This window comes from Oratosquilla oratoria, chromosome 9 (genome assembly GCF_046742065.1).
Source record: "Oratosquilla oratoria isolate Oo_2021 chromosome 9, ASM4674206v1, whole genome shotgun sequence".
NCBI classification, from domain to species: Eukaryota; Metazoa; Arthropoda; class Malacostraca; order Stomatopoda; family Squillidae; genus Oratosquilla; species Oratosquilla oratoria.
This window is the reverse complement of record NC_134785.1, coordinates 6,533,495-6,560,994: the sequence shown is the minus strand read 5'-3', so window position 1 is coordinate 6,560,994 and position 27,500 is coordinate 6,533,495. Positions and strand designations below refer to the sequence as shown.

General features: G+C 39.8%; 1 protein-coding gene and 1 long non-coding RNA gene across 7 annotated transcripts in view; one reads left to right on the top strand and one right to left on the bottom strand.

Moving 5' to 3' along the window:
• The first annotated feature begins 3,797 nt into the window (after window positions 1–3,797).
• LOC143028152 (uncharacterized) overlaps window positions 3,798–27,500 on the top strand; it is a 72,461-nt gene continuing 48,758 nt past the window's right edge. The window contains exons 1-3 of one of the 6 annotated variants that reach the window (XM_076189839.1): window positions 3,799–3,961; window positions 6,849–6,908; window positions 27,257–27,473. In XM_076189839.1, coding sequence (XP_076045954.1) covers window positions 27,264–27,473 — 210 coding nt within the window. In that variant the 5' untranslated portion in view covers window positions 3,799–3,961; window positions 6,849–6,908; window positions 27,257–27,263. Of the gene's footprint in view, window positions 3,962–6,845; window positions 6,909–27,256; window positions 27,474–27,500 lie in introns of those variants that run through there. The other 5 variants (XM_076189840.1, XM_076189842.1, XM_076189843.1 and 2 more) reach the window with 5 other exon arrangements.
• On the bottom strand, window positions 15,334–17,460 carry LOC143028151 (uncharacterized). The gene is made up of 2 exons (XR_012966688.1): window positions 15,873–17,460; window positions 15,334–15,820 (listed from the first exon to the last, which is right to left on the bottom strand). It is a non-coding gene; the product is annotated as an uncharacterized LOC143028151 (long non-coding RNA).

Genomic DNA, 27,500 nt, shown 5'->3' with positions numbered 1-27,500 from the left:
GCTCTCCAGGAAAAACCAGCGAAGATATAATACAGTACATAAATTCCACCACAACAGTAAAGTCCCCAACTCAAAGGCTCAAGCATATCCTACCGAGTCCCAACGCGAACACCAAACCCTTAGTGGGTCACCTACATCTCCCGTCGGCCCCACCAAGCCCAGCTCACTCCCATCAACCCCCGAAGCAGCACAAGTACACTAAGGAACCCCCTCCCCTCCCACAAGGGTGGGCAACCCTTGGCACGCGTGCAAAACCTGACACACTAACGATTTTTTCTTTCCGGCACGCGAAGCCCAGACCTCATCTTAAAAGAAAAGTAACTAATAAATCTCCAACTTCTTTTGTATGACCATTGGTAACGGCAAACTACGCTGGGCGGTGGACTTGGGCCCTCCTAGGAGGTGAAGGGAGCGAGGGGGCTCATACTCGGGTGTATACAGGCTTACAGTTTTACTCGGTCGGCACGCGAAACAAAATTTTTTATCAAATATTTGGCTGATTTTAGCAGCCACGCTTAAACATGCCCACCCGTGTCTTACCACAACGGCCAATAAAATCTACACTAACCCAAAACTATGCTGTTTCCGTCTGGTCACCGAATCTCATTAAAGACATTGACAGACTGGAAAAAGTACAACGGCGAGCCACAAAACTAATTCCAAATATCAAAAATAAATCATACGAAAATCGACTAAAACATATGAATCTGTTTTCCCTAAAAAAGCGTAGACTCAGAGGTGACTTGATACAGGCCTTTAAAATTATAAAGGGAACTGACATCATAAGTGACAAAATGTTCACATTGAATGAAAATCAGACAAGAAACAATGGTCTCAAACTGTCCGGAAATAGATTCAATTTTGAAATAGGTAGAAACAACTTCGCCAACCGTGTAGTTAATGAATGGAATAAACTTCCTGCACAGGTAGTGCAATGTAGTTCAGTTCGAAGCTTTAGAATAATTTAGATAAACACCTAAGCAAGATGCTGTAATGATTATAATTTATTTTATATTATTTGTTTTTGTTTTGTTATAATTTGTCAGTTTGATTTTCATTTATTATTAGTTATATGTCAATTTATCATTATTTAATATTTACCTATTTGTTTATTACCTAACTATACCTATGCATTTATGTATTTTATTTGCAATTTACATTATTATAGTTTTATCTATAAATTTATTATTATTATTATTATTATTATTATTATTATTATTATTATTATTATTATTATTATTATTATTATTATTATTTTCGCATCCGACCTAGATAAGGACCAAAAGGTCTCCTGTCGACATGGTTCGCCTTTGTAATCCTTACTACACTAACCCAAATCGGCCACCACGGCATGCCAGTCTAAATGGCAATACACTGCATCATGCAGTGGAACTGCCGAGGACTCATCACAGATTGGGAAACTATATCTGTATGTGCATATCCTTCTCTGACTGCATATGTTTACATGAAAAACAGCTAAGCAAGTACCACTGCCCTAACCTAAACAGGCTATACCATATACCTATTTCGAGAAGAGATCGAATTTTCTTATTCCTCTTTTCAACTACCCAAGTAAAATATTTTTGTTAACTCTGTGACTCCAACGTCGGCACGGTATTGTCCTCAAGAATAAAAACACAGGTTGTCGTCGACAAATCACAAACCTCTCCTCCTCTTCCTTAACGTTGATTAACCCGTTAGCATCAAGAGGTATCCGACAAATCTGAATAAAATTGTCTACAGTTAACCATTACAAAATCTCAAAAGAGGATGCTGGGCTGTTGATAAGGGTGAGGAATCTGAAGAGAAAGGCGTAGGCGTTGGTGCTAATGTCGCAGATTGCAGAAGTATGACGTCTGCCTTCACACCAGAGAAAATGACAAAGTGTAAGGATAGACTTTAAAAATGTACAATAAAGGTCTGGAGGTAAAATATATTAAGAGTTTTGTTTACCCTTTCGAAACGTTTGTCAAATCGTGCTAGGAACAATAAGATTAAGATAGAATAAGTAAAAATATTTTTACCGTAAACTCAGCATAGTCACATATTTTACATCATTCAGGACAACGCTTATAGAGGCAAAGAAAAGTTTTGCAAAATTAAAACATTTTATATATGAAGATAAAGAATACTACAGAAAAATACAGAATATTCTGTTCTCGTCTACGCCGGACGATGTAATTCACTTGAGATCGAGTCTCGTATTTCTTCTCAAAGGATGACTTGTTTTACAGTTTTTTTTTCGCGCTAGATGATTTTACTCAATTGAAAGTGGACCATCGAAGTGAAGGGATTAATGAGCAATTAACTGATGACTTGTGTACTAAAATGAGAACGTAGTGTCAAGCTGGCTGAAGACTGCCGAAAAATATATGATATTCAATGTCGGTGTTTATTTTTTGATGATATAAGTATCTGTCTCTGGTGGGCCTTACTATTGTTATTTTTATTCTTATTTACACTTAGCAAAATTTACAGCCGTCAGCTACGCTAATAAACGAAATTATTTACGATTTTTTTAATTTGTAATTGTTATTTCGAACTATGTGTTCTTTTCATTATCTGCACTTCATGTATATTGATTCAATGTCAAATAAAACTATCATTATTATTATTATTATTATTATTATTTTCATTATTATTATTATTATTATTATTATTATTATTATTATTATTATTATTATTATCATTATTATTATTATTAGTATTATTATTATTATTATTATTATTATTATTATTATTATTATTATTATTATCATTATTATTATTATTATTATTGTTATTATTATTATTATTATTATTATTATTATTATTATTATTATTATTATTATTATTATTATTATTATTATTATTATTATTATTATCATTATTATTATTATTATTATCATTATTATTATTATCATTACTATTATATTATAATTATTACTATTGTTATTGTTATTATTATTATTATTATTATCATTATTATTATTATTATCATTATTATTATTATTATTATTATTATTATTATTATTATTATTATTATTATTATTATTATTATTATTATTATTATTATTATTATTATTATTATTATTATTATTATCATTATTATTATAAAATGTGATCTGTAACAAGTTGTATTCAATAATAGTATAACATATATACACATATAAATTTCTGTTAGATATAATCACAGATATATTGCTTTTCTGCATATTTACGGACTACTCTATATCTTGATATTTTAAAATTCCCACTCGTCGCAACGGACGAAAAATATGTTAAATGGCAACGCTGCTCTCTTCCTGGATCTCCATTCCATTCCCAATTACTTTTGTAGTTCACTTTGGCATTCGTTTCGTGAAATGGTATAAAATCCGAAAAATGCACTAATATAATGCTGTGCAGTAGGTATTAAATAGACTAGTTATTGGAATTATACAAATAAGAAACTAATGTCAGTAAAAGATGAAATAAATAAAAATCATATTTGGAATGTATTGTCGCACGATATCTCGATCACGTATCTGTAACCTTCGGCAAAGGCGTGTAAAATCGACTCTTGTTATTTAGGTATATCATCGTAGCGAATTAATCATTATTATAAACTTTATAAGCGTTGCATTTGTTTCATGTTCACTAGTTAACTTTTTACTCTATTTATTGTGGCTTTATTTTGTTAACTAATTTGGGTATCTATTGCCCTCTTGCTTGTTCGATTATGGGTAGACTCTTTCCATTTTTAGAGAATTAAAGACATTTATTTGATGAGGTCTAGACACAGATATTCGCCGTAATTATTTTTTCGCCGGCTAATTGGCAACCTTACTGAGCTTGCCTATACGTAATACGGCGTGGAACGCCGAGTGCTTACAAGTAGTTATTGGGCAGTGGGGTTTATTAAATTATTTTTGTGCGTGAGGAAAAACCGTATTGTATAACGCTTCTTCTTAAGAACTCGCCGTTCCTCACACAAGCTAAGGTAAAGGAGAAATATAAATAATGTTTTTGAAAATTGGAATGTCTTGTACAAGACGCCGACAAGTCTTTTTTATTATGAATATGACATTTCGTCCAGCCCCATGATTAATTTTATAGAAAGAGAATGGTGTATACATTTAGATTTATTGAATTGCTTGTTTCAGACATGTATTGTTGTAGATGAACATTGTGAATGACGTGTGTTTCATGTCGTCATGATCTGATGCTTGGTACCCAAGGCAGATCGAATTGGATTATATTTTTGTTATATATTTTTTGTAAAAAGTTTCCTAGCTTCTTGTAGATCACGCCCACAAATGTATGCTATTTCCTAGTTCTTCTGTTTAGAATTTTAAGCGAATTTGGTATAATAAGACATTTCAAATGAATAGTCAAAGCCGGGTTCAATTACACATACGAGAACCAGTATTGGGGTTCAAAGGAATGCGCAATATATTGGTTCATTTTGATACGAATGTAGTTTAGGTATTTTGAGCAAACACCAATCTTCAGAGCCCCGTATCATGCTAAGTAACCAATTATGGTGGATAATGTTAATCGGTGGGCCTTGCTAATTAGGTGTTACAATTAATGCATCTTTGATTTTCTACCAGCACATAATTACATTAGTTTGAAGTCTGCCCGCGATTTTATTGGTGTTACTACATTTTTGTAACATTAGTTGGAAGTCTGCCCGCGATTTTATTGGTGATACTGTCAAAATATTTCTTATTTTGAATGGTATACAGTGCTTGACATAAGTGCCTGCCCACTCCACACAAAAATGTACATTATCAATTAAAATAGATGTAATTAATTCATAATATTCACTTTTAATGCTTGGTAGGGAGGCCTTTTGGTATTACTCCAGAAGTGCACACCTAAGCAGTACATCAATAAATAAAAAATCATATACCTGATATTTTGTAAATTAAAATACAACAAATATTTTTCTTGGTGGAAATCAATAACAAGAAAACCTTTGCTAGAAGTGATGTACTAGGAACAACTAGGACATCAGCAAGCTTCAAGATGCCATGTTTGTTTTGGAAGTCAAAATAATGGAAGTCTAATAAATTGGTCCAGTCAAATGACCAAGGGATATATGTATTACCCCATGGGTTAGGTTAGGTGAGACTAGACCAATTTATTAGTTCATCTTCAAATACAAACAAAAACAAACATGACACCTCGAAGCTCGCTGACATCTGAATTATTGCCAGTGTACTGCTTGAAGTAACTTTAACTTTTTTTATATTGTTTTCTGCCATAAAAATGTCTATTACATTGATGTATTATAAATTACAAAATTAATATTTAGTTTTCTATTGATATATTGTTTAGGTGTGCATCTCTGGAGATTTACTAGCCTTTTCTCTTCTTTACCATCTTGAGGTCTCTTGGTAGGGTTAGGGCAATGTTTTTAAAATGCTGGGGCTCACATTGACTAAGGATTCATTGATGGCTGCCTGCAGCTTGGGTACAGAGCTGATATCCTTTCCCTGGAGGTTGTGTCTGATGAAGTACCAGGGATTGCCTGGCGAGTCCTTTATAAAAGATACCTGGCAGTCATTAAGCCACTGATACACATATTTTGCAATGTGACCAGGGGCATTGTCCTGTTGGAACATGTTGCAAGATGATTGAAAGGAAGAGTCAATCCTTTAGGTGTCTAGCTTATGGAGTGACAGAGAACTTAGTCTTCAGACAACTCTCAAAGGACCCTCCATTGTGCTTGGACCTGTCCCCCAAGGGACCCTCCATTGTCATCGGACCTGACTGGAGCCAGCAGAGCCAGGAGTTTTGAACAATGCCCAAACACCTGGCAAAACAATAGATATCTCCATCCAACTCTACCAAATTTCCCAATCAGCATACATCAACACTTGTAAATATAATTTATAATTAGAATTTTGGGAACTCCAAGTTTTCCTCAGAGGTTGCTCGCATGTTTGTAAAGGAGAGAAAATGGAGATATTAAAACGAACAGACTTTCTCATTTGCTTCACCAAACAATCAGTGTAGATAACTAACTACAAATCTACATTATGGTGGCCAGCAGTGAGATACGAAATGCCACTCTACAAATCTACATTCTGGCAGCAGCTGTTACAGAGTAGAACTTCAACACTAACTCCTCCAAAGCACCAACACATTGTCTATCATCTACTTACAAGCCAAAGCTCTAACACTGCTGCATCACCAATGAACACTCCAATGCTCTTTGCTGCATCACCAACCAACACTCCTTGTCCCGCATCTAGCTTTGAATGGGTGCACCAACTCTCTTTGCTGCATCACCAGCCAATGCTCTTCACTGCATTGCCCCCAACGCTTCTCATCTGCATCTAGTTTTGCATGGGTGTGCTTGCGCTCCTTGTCCTGCATCTACTTTCGCATGGGTGCACCAATGCTCCTCACTCAGGATCTACAAAGAAGCAATGCTCCTTACCCCTGGATTATTAGACATAAGATTTTATGACTATTTAGATCGACCTGTATCCAAATGGAATCACAATAGGGAAAAAATAATATATATAAACTTGTTTGACTTGTACATATAGGTGCTGTTACAAAAATGTTTCATAGTCCTTCTGACACAAAATTAATTAAATCCTTAAATAAAAGGAAAACACTTGCCAAACATCAATTTATGTGGATGCCACAGCCCGTGAAAATATACTAACGCATTACGTGATTCCAAATGGCACACATCTAATAATAGGGTTACCAAGCATCTACTAAGAGGCAACGCTCCTCATCCCACATTTAGCCTCACATGGGTGCACACTTCAATTTATCTCGCTTATTCCCTTTTTTTTTTTTTTTTACGTTTTTCCACCCACCAGCCAATACATTGTACTAACTCCTCTCCCTGTTTCCAGCAGTGCATCTTACCACCAATTCATCCCACTACATCATCATTTAAGACTCCAACATCATCTTGAGTGAGTAGATGTTTTTCTGTTCTCATTATCACCAAGGAGGCAGTATGGTCTCTGTAGCCTTTTTATCAGTTAGACCATGAACGTGGACCTGCTACTCAAAACGCCATGAATACACTAAATCTTGTTACTGTAGTTAAGGATGAGACAACATTACCACTCTTTAACCCCTTCCATACGGTGACGCCTACATAGGCGTCATGAGGAGCAAGTGGGTACGCAAGGATGCCGATGTCGGCGTCTTGATTATATTTATTGTAGTCGTACCTGTGTGACCCCCATACTCTGTAAACTGGCTTCATCATATTTTTTATGGTTATCAAAATTCATGGGTGAAAGAGAACGAGCGATAGAGCAGTGACTTTATTTTTTTATAATGCGAGTATTATGACGCAACATCACACGTCTGGCAGCTAATGCTGCCAGACGTGCAATGTGGCCCATAGTGAAGGGGTTAATTGCAAAAACATTCCTGTACACAATTTCCTCTTTGAGGTTAAATCAGAAATAACAGGAAGAAACATCACAGATGACAGAGGAAAAATCTCCATACTAACATCCAGAATAGAGAAGAATAACACATTAGCTGGTGACGTCATTCAGTCTGACTTGTTTGAAGAAACCTCAAACTATCAGGAATTCGTAGAGCACTAGTCCTTTGCTTCATTTGAACCACTTGGATCACTTTCCCCCTATACTCTCTGGCTAGAACTTAATCATGGTCCACACCACACTAAAGAGAAAGTTGTCAAAATTGTATCAACACTTAAAAGTGAATTTGGAGAAAGCTTAAAAAATTTAGACTGGGTCTCGGAAGACAATTTCATTGGAGCACCTAGTCTCACTCATGGCAGACTTTTGACTACTCTCCCAATTGCACCCAGGCACACTCCAGAAAGCTAGCACTCTGTATTCCTTTGATGTTTGCCATATATATAAATGATATGGATGAGGGAGTAAATTTTACATGAATTTCTTTGCTGATGATGCCAAATTACTAAAGAGAGTAAGAACAGAAGAAGATTGCAGATCGCTGCAAGAAGACGTAAACAAAATATGGGAATGGAGTCGGAGATGTGAGATGAACTTCAACATGAATAAATGTAGCATAATGGAATTTGGAAAAAAAAAACGAATATAGTCAATATAAAATTGGAAACAAAGTAAAAAAAAAGTTGATTCAGAAAGGGACCTGAGAGTAATCATCTCAAGTGACTTGACACCTGATAAACATGTCAATAAATTATTTGGAGATACTTATAACTTGTTAAGATCAATGAAAGTGTCCTTCAACTACATAGATGAGGAGATGGTAAAAAAATCATTGTTACACTGATAATACCTAAATTAGAATATGCTACAACACTGTGGGCACCTAGCACAAAGAAGAACATAGGAAAATTTGAAAGAATCCAAAGAGCAGTGACAGAAATAGCACGTACACTGTCAAATCTGACATAAAAACAAAGATTGGAGAAATTACATCTGTCAACACTGGAACAGAAGAGAAAAGGGTGATTTGTTGACCATTTACAGAATTATGAAAGGGATGGAAATTCTCGATAGAGACAACTTATTAAAGTGGGACAAGAGAAACAAAAGGACACAAAGAAACTAAAGGACAGCTACAGAAGAGACCTGAAAAAAAAAATGGCTTCCCACATAATGATTGATGTCTGGAACAAACTAAATGGAAAAACAGTGAATGCCAGAACTATACACAATTTTAAGAATAAACTGGATGTAGATAGGAAAACATGTCGCTATGAGCATAGCTCTTGTTCCGTAAAATACAACTAGGTAAATACCAGGTACACTAGGTGAATTCTCCAGGAAATTCTGTAACATGGACAAAGCTATCACCCAGATCCAGAACCAGTCATTACCCATTGCACCCACCCACACAATAGCCCAGGTCACACAGTCCCCCCCACATAACATGAGATACATACATACATATACCAAGGCTTTTTTCCCCTTACAAGGGAGGTAGCCAAAAAGGGAAAGACATAAAATCATTGCCACCCATTCCATCCCTGAATACACTCCACACCCCTCCACCCTCCCTCTTATCTTAGCACCTCCTGGATGACGGGTCATCCCTGCACCTTGTCCACTGCCCTGGGTCAGAAGCAGTGTCGCAAGACACAGCACATCCACAGCAAGGCCACTTCATTAAATCGGCGACCCCCCTCTCTGTCTCCCCATTGCATAAAAGGAGAGGACGGGGAGAAATCCCAAAGGGATAACATGAGATATAGACATATATTTCTCACTTGACATCACTCACGCCAATGCTCTCCTTCAAGAATACAACTAGTTTGTACATTAAGCCACAAACCAGGACACATAAACAAATGTTATCACAGAAACCCTTCACAACCAAATATTGCAATTATCATGGGACATGTTTTCACACAAGTGATCGTTGTCATGTGCTGTTAGCATGGAGGCAACACAGACCAGAATCCCCAGATCACTCTCCTGCAAGGTATTCATGTAACACGTCTCCTTTATGACTTCAGAATACCAAAACTCTGTGAACACAAAGGACAGTTACTCCATGCCTGGAAATTCACTCATGAACTCTACCTGTACATAACCTGGATATCCCCAACATGTCTTCCCACTTCTTAACCCCTTCCATACGGTGCCGCACACGTAGGCGTCATGAGGAGCAAGTGGATTCGCGATGCTGCCATATCGGCGTCTTGATTATATTTATTGTAGTCCCCCCTGTGTTTTTTCATTCTCCCTAATCTGCTCTTAATCCCATTCTCTGTGGTTTTCAAAATTCACGGGTGAAAGAGAGAACGATCGATATAAGCCGTGACTATATTTTATGATGCGAGTATTATTACGACACGTCGTACGGCTGGCATTGGCTGCTGCCCGCAAGATTTAAGTCCTGTAGTGAAGTGGTTAACATTGGATGCTACGTCTAGCAATACCAAAGTGACTCTTTCTCGACATGGGTTCCCCACTTAACATAATGTCAACACAGTTTCCATAAATTCCGCACTGCAACTAAATGTGTCACCATTTTGGAACCCCCAGACATCTACCTTTACAATGTAGATGGTGTACCATTCCCAATCATCGGTAAATTCTCCCTAGACATTAGCTTAAAAGATTAGTGCCCATCCATTCCAGTTACCACCTACATAGCTGACATTTACTTTCCAGCTTATATCCTTGTAGGTTTAACATTGATTAAGCAACATAAGACATTTACCTTGCTCAGAATGGTACCAGTTATGCAAATCATTTCCTCCCTAAATTATTGCCATCAGCAACTCAAAGTAAACCACATACATATGACTGAGCAGGCAGAATGTGATTCTATGCCAGTTGATTCTAACCCCCCCCCACACACACATTCAGATTCACTCTGCTTCATCAGATGAGAATACACAAGCTGCTACCACAAAATATACCCCCCACCCCACCCCCTCTTCTACCTTACTGACAGCAGTGGACATATATTCCAAATGTAACAGACACACTAACACCTGCATGTTCAAATTAGCAAAACTCGGGACAACGGCCATTAAATACCGTTGATTTTTACATTGTTTGCGCCCTCAATCTCACCCCAACCTCGAAGCTCTCCCCTAAATTCTCAGGACCCCATTGTATCACTGGACATGAGTAGAAGAACAAAGTCAAAGCATTCAGGTTGCACGATCTTACAGAGACTGTCCTGCACAAAGATTATATCAAAAGACTCCCCCGTGGCCTCGACATAGACTGTTCCTTCACAAACTCACACTACCCCTGCAATATAGGATCATCAACAATCCTCTCCACTAAAACTTCAAGTTCCCCTCCCCTGCTACAATCTTCGCAATCAAGTAACAACTTCATAAGAGTACATTATGCCTTGGTGGACAGAAAGAATTTCTACTGCATGCACATACAATTATGTCAACTTTATTTTAATCATGAGTATTTCCTGATACCACCATTGTTCCTACATTGTTTATTTATCTTCATGCCAAGGTTCTGCAAAGGCCTTGTATTACTTCTCATCTTCATGGGCATTAACCTCACTGTGGTCAGTAAGTGGTAGCCGAGCCAAGCATCTGTGGCAAGATGATTGAAAGGAAGATGTCTAGTGTGCCCATGCATGCATGCACTCATATGGAGTGACAGAAAACTCAGTCTTCAGACAACTCTCAGGGGACCCTCCATTGTGCTCAGACATGTCTCCCAAGGGATCCTCCATTATCATTTTAACTGACTGTAGTAAACACCTGGCAAAACAATAGACATCTCAGTCCAACTCTACCGACCTTTCCCAATCAGCATATGTCAACACTTGTAAATAAAATTTGTAGATAGAATTATGGGAACTCCCTGAGTTTTCCTCAGAGGTTGCTCCATGTTTGTAAAGGAGAGAAGACTGACATTAATACAAACAGACTCACCTGGTTTGCCTCTCCAAGCAACCAATGTAGATAACTACAAATCTCCAAACACCTTAGCCCCTGTGCAGTTGAAAACTTCTTGTAGCCGATCACACAGTAGCTGAAGATAATTATTCTGATTAACTTTCTTGTTCGTGTATAGACACGGTAAAGGAAACATGGACTGGAGGTGAAGCTTTTATTCCTGACATTTCGTCACATGGATTTTCTTGTTCTTATTGAGCACTACCAATTTTCCTAGACCCCTGCCAGAGAAGCAGTCTCAAATTATCAATGAGTGTGGGTACTTAACAGTATATTCCATGTAGTAGGGGTTGTGGGGGTCACTTTCACACATGCGATAGACAAGTGACCGTAAATGTCACCTTGTCTGACCGCATGGTGTCAAACCAGTCTTTATTGTCTCGGGCAAGGTGCTTATCACCAGAGGCAACACGCTGAGTCTTCTGAGCCCATGTGAGGAGGGGCTTGGTAACAGGCCTGTGGCTGGTGTACCCTGACTCATTCACACGGTGGTGCACAGTCCTCACAGACACATCACCAAACACTTTTGGGTTGCTCCCCTAAACCTAGGCTGTTGTACTGTTTTTTGTCAACAGCTCACTTCTAGAATGTTTTGACATCTTTCTAGGACATCCTGAGTGAGGTTTAGGTAATTGTGATTTACCAATGTTCTCGAGCATCTCAATGTTGACTTGTCTACATCAACAAGTTCACTCATTCCTTTGGTCTCATGTTTTGCATCCTGTAATGCTAGTATTTTAGTAATAATACCACTCTTTAAATGATGCCTATCTGCCATATTAACAGAGAAATAAGCCCAAAATAGTCTGTGTACTACAAAAAAAATACTCTTCATTCTCATGACCACCACAGACCACACACCCTTCCACCTTGTGTGCCCAGCAGGAACTGAGGACTAGCTGAGTGTTGGAATGTCATGAAGATGGCCACCATGATGTCATGCCAGCAAACAAAACTTTTGACTTTTCATTCACCCTCATAAACTCCATACTCTTTTTGCCATAAGAAGTATCAGTGGGATGGCAGACAAGCACTTCTTTGTCGAGCACTGTATATTCTATACTGAGGAACTGGTTTTAAGGATTCATGATATATAAAGAATGTTTTCACTGTACAGTTACCTAAGCAATTGCTTTTTTTCACTGTATGACTATATTTCGGAAAAGGAAGTGCCAAGTAGTATTTAGGGTAAATGTAGTATCTGACAGTAATCATACTCAACAATTTTATATAATGTTCCTACGGGATAATTTTTTCTTAGGAAATATTTGTCTACAACAAATCATTAGAATGATAGTAGTACTGAAAATCAAAAGTGATAAATTTGGTATGCAAGTTTACAGAGCAATCACCAATGATAGCAGTACTGAAAATCAAAAGTGATAAATTTGGTATGCAAGTCTACAGAGCAATCACCAATGCTGTAGTTTTGTAAATGTTGAGAAAAAAAAAATATTTTGGAAGTTGCCATGTAGCCAGTAATTGGGTAAATAGCCTATATGACAGTACATGGCTATTAAACCTGTAAGAATCGTGGATGGCGTACACAGCAAGAACCTATAATTAAATGATGTTCATGTAGGATTGTTTTTAAAGAAAACATAGGCAACAGTAATTATCAATGTTTATGCTATGCTAGATTTAGTTCTTACAAATCCTGGATGGTGTAAACATGATCAGTGACAGGATTATAGAAGTTCATTTAATTTACCTTGTAATTTATTTAGAATTGAAATACAGTTATTGGATACATTACCACCTTTTTGCATTATACATCAGTTGATATGCTAAATTAAAATCTTTAAAATTTGCTTCTTCTTCTTCCTCTTCCTCCTCCTCCTCAGGCTCAACCTTCTACTACTCCTACCCTCTTCTTCCTCCTCCTTCCTCCTTCTTCCTACTTCTTCCTCCTCCACATCATTCTTCTTCTGCATCCTTCCTCCTCCTCCTTCATCTTCCCTTCTTCTTCCTCCTCCCTCCTTCATCCTCCCTCATTATTCTTCCTTCTTCCTCCTCCTCTTCCTTCTTTTCCTCCTCTTCCTTCTCTTTCTTCTTCCTTCTTTTCCTCCTCTTCCTTCTTCCTCTTTCTTCTTTCTCCTCTTCCTTCCTCATCTTCCTTCTTCCTCCTCCTCTTCCTTCTTCCTCCACTTCTTCCATCTTATTGATTCTTCCTGTTCCTCCTCATCCTCCTTTTCTCCTCTTCCTCCTCCTCCTTCCTCCACCTGATCCAGGGCAGTGGGCAGAATAAAGGAATGACATTTCATCCATGAGGAGCTAAAATGAGAGGGTGGAAAGGGTGGTGGACAGGAGTGGAATGGGTGTCAGTGGTACTTGCCTTTTGACTTGGCTACCTCCCATATCAATGTTCTTGGTGTATAGATAGACAAGTAGCACTGTTTATAGAACCAGAATTTTGTCCTAGGTTTGTTTGTCCTGCCATCACTACCCAAGTGATTCCAGGGAATACGAGCATCACTCACACATGGGTAAAAGCAGCAACGACTGCAACAGCAATGTAGGAGAGAGGCCAAACGCAGAGTATGAGATCCAATATATTTGACGTTTCGCCCAGCAGGGCTTCTTCAGAAATAACACAGTTGAGAAACATTTTACTCCTTATATAGCCCGAGCTTGTGGGGAGAAACAAACATAAAAAGGGGGTGTACACACAATTTGCGCAAATTGCTTGTTATTTGGTTATTAAAATTGCCAATGGTTTATTTATTACAAAAAATCCACTATTCTGATTTATATTATCAATGAGGGATAATGTCAGGGGGATACAAATTTTCGTATATACTCGGTATTATTGAGAATTGGGCGTGAGAGAAAAGAAACACCAAGGTAACACTAACACGTGTTTTTATTAGATCACACACAGAGCACTATCCTAACTGGAACCAACACATATATAAATAATAAAATCACCAGCGTGATGTCTACAAGATTACAGACTATTAATTATACTACACCACTCCTAGTCTCCTTTCAGACGAATCCCCATTGATGTCCTAACGTGGACGGGCGTACGTCTCCTCCTTGGTCTCCTTCTTGTGTCCTGCTCCTCGTGGTCTCCTACTGTCCCGGGCCCTCCCTCCGTGGAACTGGGAGGGGAGGGGGGGGGTCCGCCCTCAACGGCAGACGGCCGTAGTAGCGTGTCTCCTGGTCCCTCGTGGACTCCTTTTGTCCCGGCGCCCTCCCTCCGTGGAACTGGGAGGGGAGGGGGGGGGGGTCCGCCCTCAACGGCAGGCGGCCGTAAGGTGTGTGTCCTCCTTCCGTCCTGCTCCTCTTATACATCTGGGAGGGTGAGGGAGAGTGGAAGGGCATGGCTGTGCGCATGCGCACAGCAGTAGACCTCGTAGGGACAGTTGGCAACACTGAGCCAAGCCTGACCTCACGCCACGATTTCGGCCGGCCAGGTGTGCTGGGTCACCACCACAACGGCAGGAGGCCGTAAGGTGTGTGTCCTCCTTCCGTCCTGCTCCTCTTATACATCTGGGAGGGTGAGGGAGAGTGGAAGGGCATGGCTGTGCGCATGCGCACAGCAGTAGACCTCGTAGGGACAGTTGGCAACACTGAGCCAAGCCTGACCTCACGCCACGATTTCGGCCGGCCAGGTGTGCTGGGTCACCACCACCACCAAGCCTCGTCTCGCCAAATCACGTGGTCAGTGGATGATTAGGCGTCCGCGCCAGCAGCCTCCCAAGTCTCGTCACGTGACCCACGTGACAGTTCTCCGATGATGGGGACAACTCGCGACGCGGGTCGCGAGTTGTAAATGTGCCTATTAGCCTTGCTACCTCGATCTTCCGGATGAGCGAAAAACCTCAGGATCTTTCTTTTTCCTTGAGGGAAAACTCCGATGGAAGATCGAGAAGCTGTGGCTAATGTGACCAATATGGCATGACATATAAGTGTCGAATGTCTGTGCGTGTGTGTGTGTATGTAGACGTGACTGTGTAAAAAAAAAACGATGTCTCCTTCCTCCGGATCTGGGGACAAAAAGATACAGCAGTATTTGTTCTACACACATTCCTACAGCTCTGATTTGCCTACGGCTCACGCTACACTCCTACAGCTCTGAATTGCCTACGGCTCACGCTAGCTCACGCTACACTCCTACAGCTCTGAATTGCCTACGGCTCACGCTAGCTCATGCTACATTCCTACAGCTCTGAATTGCCTACGGCTCACGCTAGCTGAAACTACTCCTACAGCTCTGAATTGCCTACGGCTCACGCTAGCTGAAAAACTAGGCACACTCCTACAGCTCTCTAGCTAGAAAAAAACTAGCTATCTTTCTAACTGAAGCACTGGAACAAACACTCCTATCTGGAACTTCTCTGGTTCCGCTAACCTGATCCACGGCCGGAATTCCTTTCTCGGCTCGCGGAACACGAACGAGGGTAAATTCGCCCTACCTTGCTAAACTGGCTCACTCTAGCTCTCACTAGCTGAAACCTAGTCACCCTCTCTACAGCTCTCTCTCTAACTGAGAAAAAACTAAACACACTGACTGCTCGGGTTGGATCCAATTGCTGTGGACCAGCACCTTGTGTTTCTATCTCTCTTTCTCAACCGAGTCCCTGTTCGACGCGCCAATGTCAGGGGGATACAAATTTTTGTATATACTCGGTATTATTGAGAATTGGGCGTGAGAGAAAAGAAACACCAAGGTAACACTAACACGTGTTTTTATTAGATCACACACAGAGCACTATCCTATCTACAACTCCACACATATAAAATATAAAATCACCAGCGTGATGTCTACAAGATTACAGACTATTAAATATACTACACCACTCCTAGTCTCCTTTCAGACGAATCCCCATTGATGTCCTGGTGTGGACGGGCGTACGTCTCCTCCTTGGTCTCCTTCTTGTGTCCTGCTCCTCGTGGTCTCCTTCTTGTCCCGGGCCCTCCCTCCGTGGAACTGGGAGGGGAGGGGGGGGTCCGCCCTCAACGGCAGACGGCCGTAGTAGCGTGTCTCCTGGTCCCTCGTGGACTCCTTTTGTCCCGGCGCCCTCCCTCCGTGGAACTGGGAGGGGAGGGGGGGGGGTCCGCCCTCAACGGCAGGCGGCCGTAAGGTGTGTGTCCTCCTTCCGTCCTGCTCCTCTTATACATCTGGGAGGGTGAGGGAGAGTGGAAGGGCATGGCTGTGCGCATGCGCACAGCAGTAGACCTCGTAGGGACAGTTGGCAACACTGAGCCAAGCCTGACCTCACGCCACGATTTCGGCCGGCCAGGTGTGCTGGGTCACCACCACCACCAAGCCTCGTCTCGCCAAATCACGTGGTCAGTGGATGATTAGGCGTCCGCGCCAGCAGCCTCCCAAGTCTCGTCACGTGACCCACGTGACAATATATATGCAGATTCAAAACATCTATGTTTCATTGTATGGTTTTCATATTTTATAATCTTGGAATTATTCCAGTCAGCATTGTAGCCTGTATCGAATCTATGTTTAACAATGGCATTATTCATATTGTATATTTTCATATCATATTTATGTTCTAATGTTCTCTTATCAATACCACGGAAACTTTCATCAATGTAAACCTTTTCACAACCCAGACATGGCACACAGTAAATACCTGCTTGACGAATATTTTCCCTGCTCTTATTTCGGCTTTTAATAAGATTGTCAACTGTTACCGAGCTGGTTTTAACAACGTTAACACCAGCCTTGTTTAATAATGGGGAAATATTGTCTGCAGCTGAGGTATTAGGTAATATGATCCTCTTTGTACATTCTTCTTTTATTTTTCCTACTCTTTTATGAATAATTCCAGCTTCTTGGTTTTAAGGATGAAATAAGGAGGGTATTTTAGTTCAGTAAAAGCGTTAAAAATGTTATTAAATTCTTCATCCAAATACTCCTCTGAACATATTCTTAAGCCTCGAAGATAAAAACCTATGATAATTCTCATTCTGGTTTTCTTATCCGTAGCAGAGTAAAAATGTACATAATCATTATTATTTGTCTTTTTTCTAAAAACTTTAAACTTTATATTATTGCTGTCTCTTATTAAAAGGGTATCAAGATAGGGCAACATGTTGTTAGTTTCATATTCTGCTGTAAACTTGATACTATCTTCTACAAGTTTTAACTGATTTAAAATCCAACTCAAATCTAACCTATGAGGAGCTATTATAAGTACATCGTCGACGTATCTAATTCCAAGAGTATAAAATATGGAAACCATACAATGAAACGTAGATGTTTTGAATCTGCGTATATATCCCTCATTGATAATATAAATCAGAATAGTGGATTTTTTGTAATAAATAAACACTGGCAATTTTAATAACCAAATAACAAGCAAATTGTGTGTACACCCCCTTTTTATGTTTGTTTCTCCCTGCAAGCTCGGGCTATGTAAGGAGTGAAATGTTTCTCAACTGTGTTATTTCTGAAGAAGCCCTGCTGGGCGAAACGTCAAATATATTGGATCTCATGCTCTGCGTTTGGCCTCTCTCCTACATCACTCACACATGCTGGTTACTGTGGTGGTTATCCCGACAAGTGTCACACATATACACAAGTGTTTCTCTCCTTGTCTTATGCACTTGTACAACAGATCATGCATCATTTGTGAAATATTGTATCATTTTATAAATGTCAGTGTGATCATTAAATATATACAGGAGACTGTCTGGATTAGATTCCACAAATACTTCATAAGCTGAGTCCAAGTGCAAGATTTGCATTACTAGGTGAAACAAGGTAGCAAAGGATTCTGGTTGAGAGGTAAATGAAAGATATGGGCTTGTCTAGTTTTGCCCCTTTTTTTTGGGGGGGGGGGTTAATCCAGTAACCGTTTCAGTTGTACCACGTGGTCTGCCATACTTTGATCGCCAAGCAGAAAATTTAATGTCTATGACTGGTGGCTGATTCAGGTTGAAGATTGACTGGTGGCTGGTCAGGTTGCAGGTCAACTGGTGGTTGGCCAAGCTGCTGGGTAACTGATGCCTGGCCAGGTTGGTCGGTGACGTCTGGCCAGGTTACTGTGTGAATGATAGTTGTTGTTGTCATTCCTTAGACTGGTCGGCCAGGGTGCTGGGTGACTAGTGGCTGGTCATGTTGCAAGTCAGGGTATTGTTCTCATCTACAACATACTCTGCATCAACTTCAGGGTAGCTAGAAATAGTGTCAGGGATCAGTTGTATATTAGGTACCAGTACATTAAAAGATTTCTTTTTGTTGAGTGTACAGATGTTGTGTTTATCATGAGGATAACCATTTCACCCATCTTTGCTGCCATCACATTACAAAAAAGCTTTCTGTTAGCATTTGTATCATCTCCAGGACCAATTGTTTTTCTCAATCATGAAGTAAACATTGAGTCAGGTGAAGATCAGATGTAGCCTGATTGATATTATGGTCATGTTCTTCATTCCTGGCCTGGACCTGAAGATGTTGTCCATCTTTTGTTATTTTCAACTTTATATGGAATCCACAGTCAGACCAAAATGGTAGAGGTGTTTGAATGGCTGCCTGTTGATTTAATGTTGTACTTCCACCCTTCACATAACAACTGAAGTTGTTGTTGTTGTTGTCGTTCCCTAGACTGTCTGTCCGAGCAGTCCCGTCTCCCCAAGGAAGGCCACAGCTGAAACTGGGTTTTCCCACAAATCCTTTATAGAGTGTATGTTGTGTTGTTTGCGTGCATGATTGTGTATAATGCAGTCTTCCATTATGTGTTGTATGGTATGGGGTGAAGTGTTACATCCTGGGCAGCTGTTCACAACACGGTCGTCCAGCCTCTTCTGGTAGCTTAGAAGTGCTGGGTGGTGACCGCATCGCAGTCTGGCCAAGTGGACTCTGTCCTTTTGTGGGAGAGAGGATTCAGAAGGGTGGATATCAGGGGGTCTGGCATGCAGCAGTGTGTTGTCTTTCAGTGTGTTAATGGAGCGGTGAGTGATATGATTATGAATATGTTTCCGGAGGCTGGTATTTGGTGGTTGTGGAGGAAGAGAAGAGAGTATCTGTGCGTAATAAAGGTCTTTGGGTGTAGTTTTAATGTTTCTTGGTGTGTGTGGGTGTTCTGCTATGTAGTGTAGCGGGTGTGATGTGTTTGTGGTGGCTGCAGCAAGTGTTTGTGTGCCTCTCATGTCGAGGTGGTCCTTGACTTTGAGGATTTTTGTTTCATGGTGTAAATGGTCTGTAGGTGTTGTATTTGTGCAGCCTGTAATTGTTTTTAGGGCTTTGTTTTGTATGATTTGAAGGGTGTTGTGGTGTGTCTCACTGAGATTAGGAGCCCATGCAGGACTCGCATAATTCATCACTGAGCGTATGCATTGTTTGTATATTGTTATATTAGTTTCTTTGTTTTGTCCAAATGTTGTTCCAGTGATTGACTTAAGTGCGTTAAGTCTAGGTGTGCATTTGTTTTTTATGTTTGTGAGGTGTTGTTTGAAAGACATGGATGTATCGTATGTTACACCAAGAATTTTCGGTGTGTTTGTGTGTGGTATTAGAGTGTTGTTGATGTAGAGATGAGGTATGTATTTGTGTTCTTTTGTCCAGTTGGTGAGAAGTGTTGCTGTAGATTTGGTTGGAGCTATTTTGAGTCTGTTTGTGATGAACCATGTGTTGAGTGTGTCAAGGTAAGGCTGACCATCAGCTGATAACAACTGAAGTTGTACCAGTTCCTTGCTATCTTCATTGAAGATCCTGTTTGGCATCCTATTTTGGCAGCAAGAATGGCATGGCCATCACTTCTCCTTAACTGGACATAATTATCCTGTTCATAGCTTTTTGTAGGTTTTTCCCAAGAAGAAAATCTTGGAAAATTGTCCTCCACTCTGAGACATGATTACAAATGTGACTTTCACCCTGAGCTTACACTTCTGAATGAGGGTCCAGGCTGATGCTGCATTTATTGGTTATTGGTGATGAAAGAGGATTATGTTCATCCAATCTTTTATATTTTGAAAATTGAATAAAAAGTACATTATTTTTTAATCGAATCCATCTTATAATTATTGTTGCATGGTTTTCTTGAAAAATATTTTGACATGAACACTTGTTTAAATACAGGATCTGTATACAACATCCAGTTTCTTATAAAAGATGTTCCAACATGAACATTTATATATAGGCTCTTACAATGTACACTATACAGGATTCTTGTTGGCTAAATAGCCATATAGGCTACTTGACCAGTATCCAGCTAAATAGCTCCAGTGGCTATTTAGCCAGTTACCAGCTATGTAGCCACTTCCTTTTAATTTCATGCAGTAATAACCTAACCTAGGTGATATCTTGTATTGAAAAAATGTCAGTCATCCTCCTTGATTTTACCTTCTTTGTGAAGGCATAGAATGGATGGGTAAGGAGCTTATTGCTCAAACTGACAAGTAGAGCTTGAAATTATTGGAAATTTTTCACCCTACCCTAACAGGACCTAATACATCCAAGTTAATATAAGCAGACCTGGCCTAATCTAACCTAACCTAACCTAACCTAACCTAACCTAACCTAACCATGCCCAACCTAACCTGACACGTTGGGCATGGTACCTATCTGATAGGGGTGGGGCACATATATGGGACCCTACAATTATACCTCCTGTATTATTTTTATTTTATTTTATTAATTTATTACGCCAAGGTGTCAGTCAGTACATAGATATACAAGCACAAAATGTTAATATAATGCGTCGGATGGATACACAATCAATAGTAGTACAATGCATACGAGTCAGAGCCTCAATATTGTCATATCGATAATAACAACATAACATTGAGTACAATGTGATAGTCTTAGTAATAAATGACAGCAGTGAGGACAATAAGTCCCACAACTAAGCGCAGTACAATCACAAACATTTGACAAACATAGGATATAATGGTAGTGTGCTTAGACAGACCTAAATGACATACCTCCTGTATACTACAACTAAGTAATCATGTATGTATATACAGTATATTATGTATATATTCACACACATACATACACATGAACCTGAAAAGTTACAAATATACATCAACCAAACAAATGAATATGTACAAGTGTGCAGAGGAAAAAAGATACTACAAAAAGACGCTATGGAAAAAATGTAAAGATCAACCTAAGCTATTCTATAGATATTTGAATGGTAAACTTAAAAATATACAGGAAATGGTGAAACTACTTCATGGAAATAGAGTACACAGCAGCTTTTGAAATGGCTGAAGTCATGAACAATCACTGTCGGTTTTCACTAGAGAAAAAAATACAGCATTGGGATGAAGGGAACAAAGTTCATCCCCCCCCCCCCTATGAGGGAAATAAAAACAACACAGAAAGAAATAATGAACAACAAACTTCAATGTCAGGAAATCACATGGCCCAGTTGGAATAGCAAACTGGATACTAAAAGAATGTAAAGGAGAATTAATAAACAAAATATACAACATGCTAAGCTGCTCACTCAAAGAAGGAAAAATACCAAGTGACTAGAAAAATGCCAAATTTGTACCAATATATAAAGGAGGAAACAAAGAAGATCCAACAAATTGCAGACCGGTTTTCCTTACAAGCACTAGCCTAAATTTGTGAAAAGGTTATTAAGAACAGATGGATAAAACACCTGGAAGAAAACAATATATCAGACAAAATTTGGATTCAGACAGGGAAGATCATGTGCCACAAACTTAATCTATTTCTACTCATAAGTAATAGATATAATACAAGAAAGGGGTGGATGGGCTGATTGTGCTTTTACTAGGTCAGATACAAAAAAAAACAATGATAAATAAATGAAAATTATAATGATATAAATAATGATAAAATAAATGCATAGGTATAATTAGATAATAAACAGGTAAATAATAGATTGACAGAGAAATAATAATGAAAATCAAGCAACTGATAATAAAGACAATAACAAACAATATAAAATAAATGGCAGGCATTACAGCATCTTGCTTAGATGTTTAAATGAATCTTAAAGCTTTGAACTTAACTACATTGCACTGTCTCTGCAGGAAGTTTATTCCATTCATTAACTATATGGTTGACAAAGTTGTTTCTACCCACTTCCAAATTAAATTTTTTTCCTGACAGTTTGAGACCATTATTTCTTGTCGGATTCTCGTTCAATGTGAAAATTTTGTCCCTTTCCATGTTGTCAATTTCCTTTAGAATCGTAAAGACCTGTATCAAGTCACCTCTGAGTCTATGTTTTTTTAGGGAAAGCAGATTCATATGTTTTAGTTGATTTTCATATGATTCTTGGTATTTGGAACCAGTTTTGTGGCTCACCATTGTATGTTTTTTAATCTGTCAGTGTCTTCAATGAGATTTGGTGACCATATAGAAACGTATTCCAAATGTGGATGAACTAACAATTTTCTAGACTTACAAAAAGCCTTCAACAAATTGCCACATAAAAGATTATTTAAAAAAAAGAAATGGAAAACATAGGAATACAAGGTAAACTACTAAACTGGATTTAGGATTTTTTGCATGGAAGGAAAATAAGTGTAGTGCTCAGGAATTTAGTATGGGAGGAGGTGATTAGTGGAGTTCCACAGTATTGGCTCCAATAATGTTTGCTATTTATGTGAATGACATGGATGAAGATGTGGAATGTTACATGAGCTTCTTTACAGATGATGCTAAATTGCTGAGGAAAGTAAATACTGAAACGGATTGTGAATTGCTGCAGAGAAACCTGAACAAAGTTTGGAAATGGAGTCAGAAGTGGGAAGTAGACTTCAACAGCAAGAAATGTAGCATAATGAAATTGGGAAAAAGTAAAAAAAAGAATATCAGGACAATACATACAAACAGACCAAAGGCTTTTTCCCACTTACAAGGGAGGTAGCCAAAAAGAAAAAGGCATAAAAACAATTCCCACCCATTCCATCCCTAATACACTCCACTCCCCTCCACCCTCTACCCTCCCTCTTATCTTGGGACCTCCTGGATGACGGATCATCCCTGCATCTTGTCCACTGCCCTGGGTCAGAGGCAGTGTCACAAGACACAGCACATCCACAGCAAGGCCGCTTCATTAAATCAGTGACCCCTCTGTCCCCTCATGCAGAAAAGGAGAAGACAGGGAGAAATCCCTTTGGGCTGCATCAAATTTTTCACACACATACTATCTCACCCCCCATCCCCCCACCCATTCCACCTCATGCATCACATCATCCATATACAACCATTTGCCATTCAGCCGTCTTCTGTCCTCACCCGTCCTTCCTCAACAGACATTCCCCTCTTCCCCAGAGCTCCCTTCACCCCATCCATCCATCTCATCCTAGGTTACCCCCTCATGTTCACTCCCTCCACATCTGCCTTCCATACCTCTTTTACTAGTCTTTCTTCACTCATTCTTTCCATGTATCCAAACCATCCCAGTACTCTTTCATCCACCCTATTTCCCAACTCCCTTACCACCCGTTCTCCTCACCTCCTCATTTCTCACTCTATCCAGCCTAGTAACCCCCATCATATTTCTCAGGCACCTCATCTCAAACACATTCAAACTCCTCTCCTCCGCTCTTATGTTCCATGTTTCTGCCCCATACAGTGCTGTTGGCACAATCACTCCTTTATACAATCTCCTCTTAATCTCCATTCCCAAATGTCTATTCCTCATTACACTTATTAATCCACCAAGGCATTTACTCGCTTCTCTCAGTCTATATTCCACCTCCACTCCACCCTTTCCTGCCACATTTGCACCCAAGTATCTAAAACTGTCCACTTCCTCCAGTTGCTCTCCCTTAATGCTCACTTCCAGTCTGCTGCCACTTTCACCCCTTGTACATCTCGTCACCTTACTTTTACCCACATTTATTTTCAACTGTCTTCTTTCACACACTCTCCCAAACTCTGTCACCAACTTCCTCAATCCCTTCTCTGATCCTGCTACAAGCACAGTGTCGTCCGCAAACAACAGCTGACTCACCTCCCACTTTTCTCAATTTTCTTTAACCATCTCCAATCCCTGACCCACCCCCCTTGCATTTACCTCTTGCACCATCCCATTCATGTATAATTTGAACAGCCAAGGCAACATAACATATCCCTGAAGTAGTCCCACCTTTACCTCGAACCACTCACTCTCTCCATTTCTAATCCTGACACATGCTTTACTACTCTCATAAAAACTCTTGACAGCTCCTAGAAGCTTTCCTCCTATCCCATATATCTGCAAAGCCTCCCACAGTGCCTTCTTGACTGACCTGTCGTAAGCCTTTTCCAGATCCATTAAAGCCCAAAAAACATCCTTAACTTTTCCTATAGCTTTCTCACTTATGTCTTACCACAAAAATCTGATCTACACAACCTCTACCTGTCCTAAATCCACACTGTTCCTCGCCAGTTACTCCCTCTGTTTCTCTCCTAATCCTCTGTCAAGATCCTCCCATAAGCCTTCCCAACTACACTTAACAAGCTAATCCCTCTGAAACTACTACACTCACACTTGTCCACTTTTCCCTTGTAAAGAGGAACTATACAGGCACTCCTCCAGTCCTCTGGCACTCCACCCTCTCTCCAACAAACATTAACCTCACCAGCCAGTCCACCATCACTGTACCTCCATGGCATCCATCCAGACCAGGTGCCTTACCTGCTTTCATCATCTTAACAACTGCCTTCACTTCATCCTTCCTTATTTCTCCTCCATTTTCCTCACTCATCACGGTTATTTTCGTAGCACTCCCCACTGCAACTATCTTCCCCTCCCTATCCTCCTTCACATTTAGCAACTCTCTAAAATACTCTGCCCATCTTCCCCTTACTGCCTTCTCTTCCATTATCATCTCTCCATCTGCACCTTTAACCTTTTCTTCTCTACTTGATTCGCCTCCTCTTCCTCTCGTAATTTCTTTCCAAGACATCTTTTTATTACTTTCAAAATTTTCTGTCATACTAAGGACAATATAAAATCTAAAAGAAAGTAAAGAAAGTGGAATCTGAAAAAGACTTGGGAGTAATCACAAATGACATGTCCCCTGGTAAACAGATAAACAAAATTGTTGGAGAATCCTACAACTTGCTAAGGTCAACAAAGGTGGCTTTTACTTATTTGAATAAAGAAATGGTGTAAAAGAAAAAAAAAGAAAAAACACTAGTCACAGTAATAAGGACTAGACTGGAGTATGCTTTGACACTGGTCACCCAGTACCAAAAAGGATATAAAGAAGATTGAAAGAATCCAGAGAGCAACTACAAAGATGGCCCCAACACTTTCAAACCTGTCATATGAGGAGACATTTTCAAAACTGAATTTACAACTCTGGAACAAACAAGAGAAAGAGGTGACCTGCTGATCATCTACAGAATCATGAAAGGCATGCAAGTCCTTAATAGAGAGGACTTACTAAACTGAGATAAGAGAAATACAAGGGAACATGAAAAACACGAAAAGAATAGTTATAGAAAAAACTGGAAAAAAACTGCTTTCCATACAGAGCGGTGGATGTCTGAAACAATAGTGTGTGCAAAAACCACACATGAATTCAAGAGCAAACTAGACATGCAAGATACAAAGACAAGACACCACGAGCATAGCTCCTCTTCCCGTAAGATACAACTAGGTAAATGCACACACGTATTCCAAAAGGCCCTTTCCCTTTCATTGGGGGTGGCCTTTAAGATGTACACCCACCCTTTACCTGTCCAGCACCCATTTCTTGTCCCCTCAATCTTAGCTCCTTGTAAATGCAATGCTCACTGTATGGGTCAGAAAAAAAAAAAAAAAAAAATGCAATATCAAATTACACCTATGTATCTCAGTCCAACACATGCCAACAGCCACTTGTGTGGGTGTTTGGGCCCAGAACATAAACCCACTTTGGGAATTGGGCCCCCCCAGGACATAAAATGTTGCCAATTCCTGAAGTGGGTTTATGTCCTGGGCCCAAATACCCACACAAGTGGCGGTTGTTGAGTGTTGGATTAAGAGATCTAGGTGTATCTCATCATTATTACACACAGGGTACTCCTTGAGACTTGCCTAATTTCCTTGCCAAGTGCTGACTAAATAGGCAAGGGAGCTAGTGTTCATAAAGGATGCTCCTTTTTATGGAGGGAAGGACACACCAGTCCTATTTGTCTTTCAATGAATCTTCAGTTTCTGCTGCTTATTGCCTCTGGCAGTCTGTTTCAACTTTCAGGCTCATGAGAGAAGAATATGTTTCATATGCGAGAAAAATGCTTGGGTTTACTAAGCTTCAGATTATTGCAGTCAAACTTCTTAAATGGCCCACTTATCATCTGTTCTTTGTATCTCTTCCATTGAGAAGATGTCACTTCAAACATGCTACATCCTTCACAGGTATGCCCCCAACCAACTAAGGGACTTCAATGCCCAACAATCTTTGGGGAGATGTCACCACTCCTTGAGGTAGTCTGATAACCTTGCTTCACACTTCCTATCCTTGACATGGAACAACTCAATCCATCCATCTTGTACCTACACCTTGTATGGTAGGCACATCATTCTACCCACAGGCAGTACATAAGAATGGAGGAGACTGCAAGAGACCATAAAGCCTACACCAGGCAGTCCTATGTCCCCTACCACATGTCATCCCCCTCCATAGTTTATCTTATCTTGTCTTAAAACAACTAATTATTTCAGTGCTGCATGGTTACTAAGTCTATTCCATTCATCCACTTCTTGTATACCTAATTTTCCACTGTGAGTATGACCTTTGGAATTACCTGTTCATTGGCATGGGTAAGTATGGCCAGGTGTACAATTGCCCATTATTGTTATTCATTTCCCAGTTATCACGTATGGTATGATCATTGACCCATATGCCAATTTCAGTTATGTCAAGCCTGTTTCACAAAAGTTTGGCCAATTTTGTAAACTGTCAGGTATGCTGCAGATAGATGACAGGACTGTTTTGCAACTAAGAATTCTTGGTTCTTCTCCCAAGGTACAACATGTCGTCAAGATCAAGGGGAAGGGGAGGTGGGAGAGGATTTTCCCGTGGTGGCCCACCAAGCAGAGGAGGTGGCCGTGAATACTACCGTGGGCAGGGAAGGCCCTCTGGATCAAGAGGAGGCCAGGATCCAGATCGTCTCTTATCAGCTCTTGGTCCTGAGGCCAAACTTGCACTTACGCAGGCACTGGTTGCTTCAGTATTAGGCCCGGTATGACTGGAATAATAATATAGTATT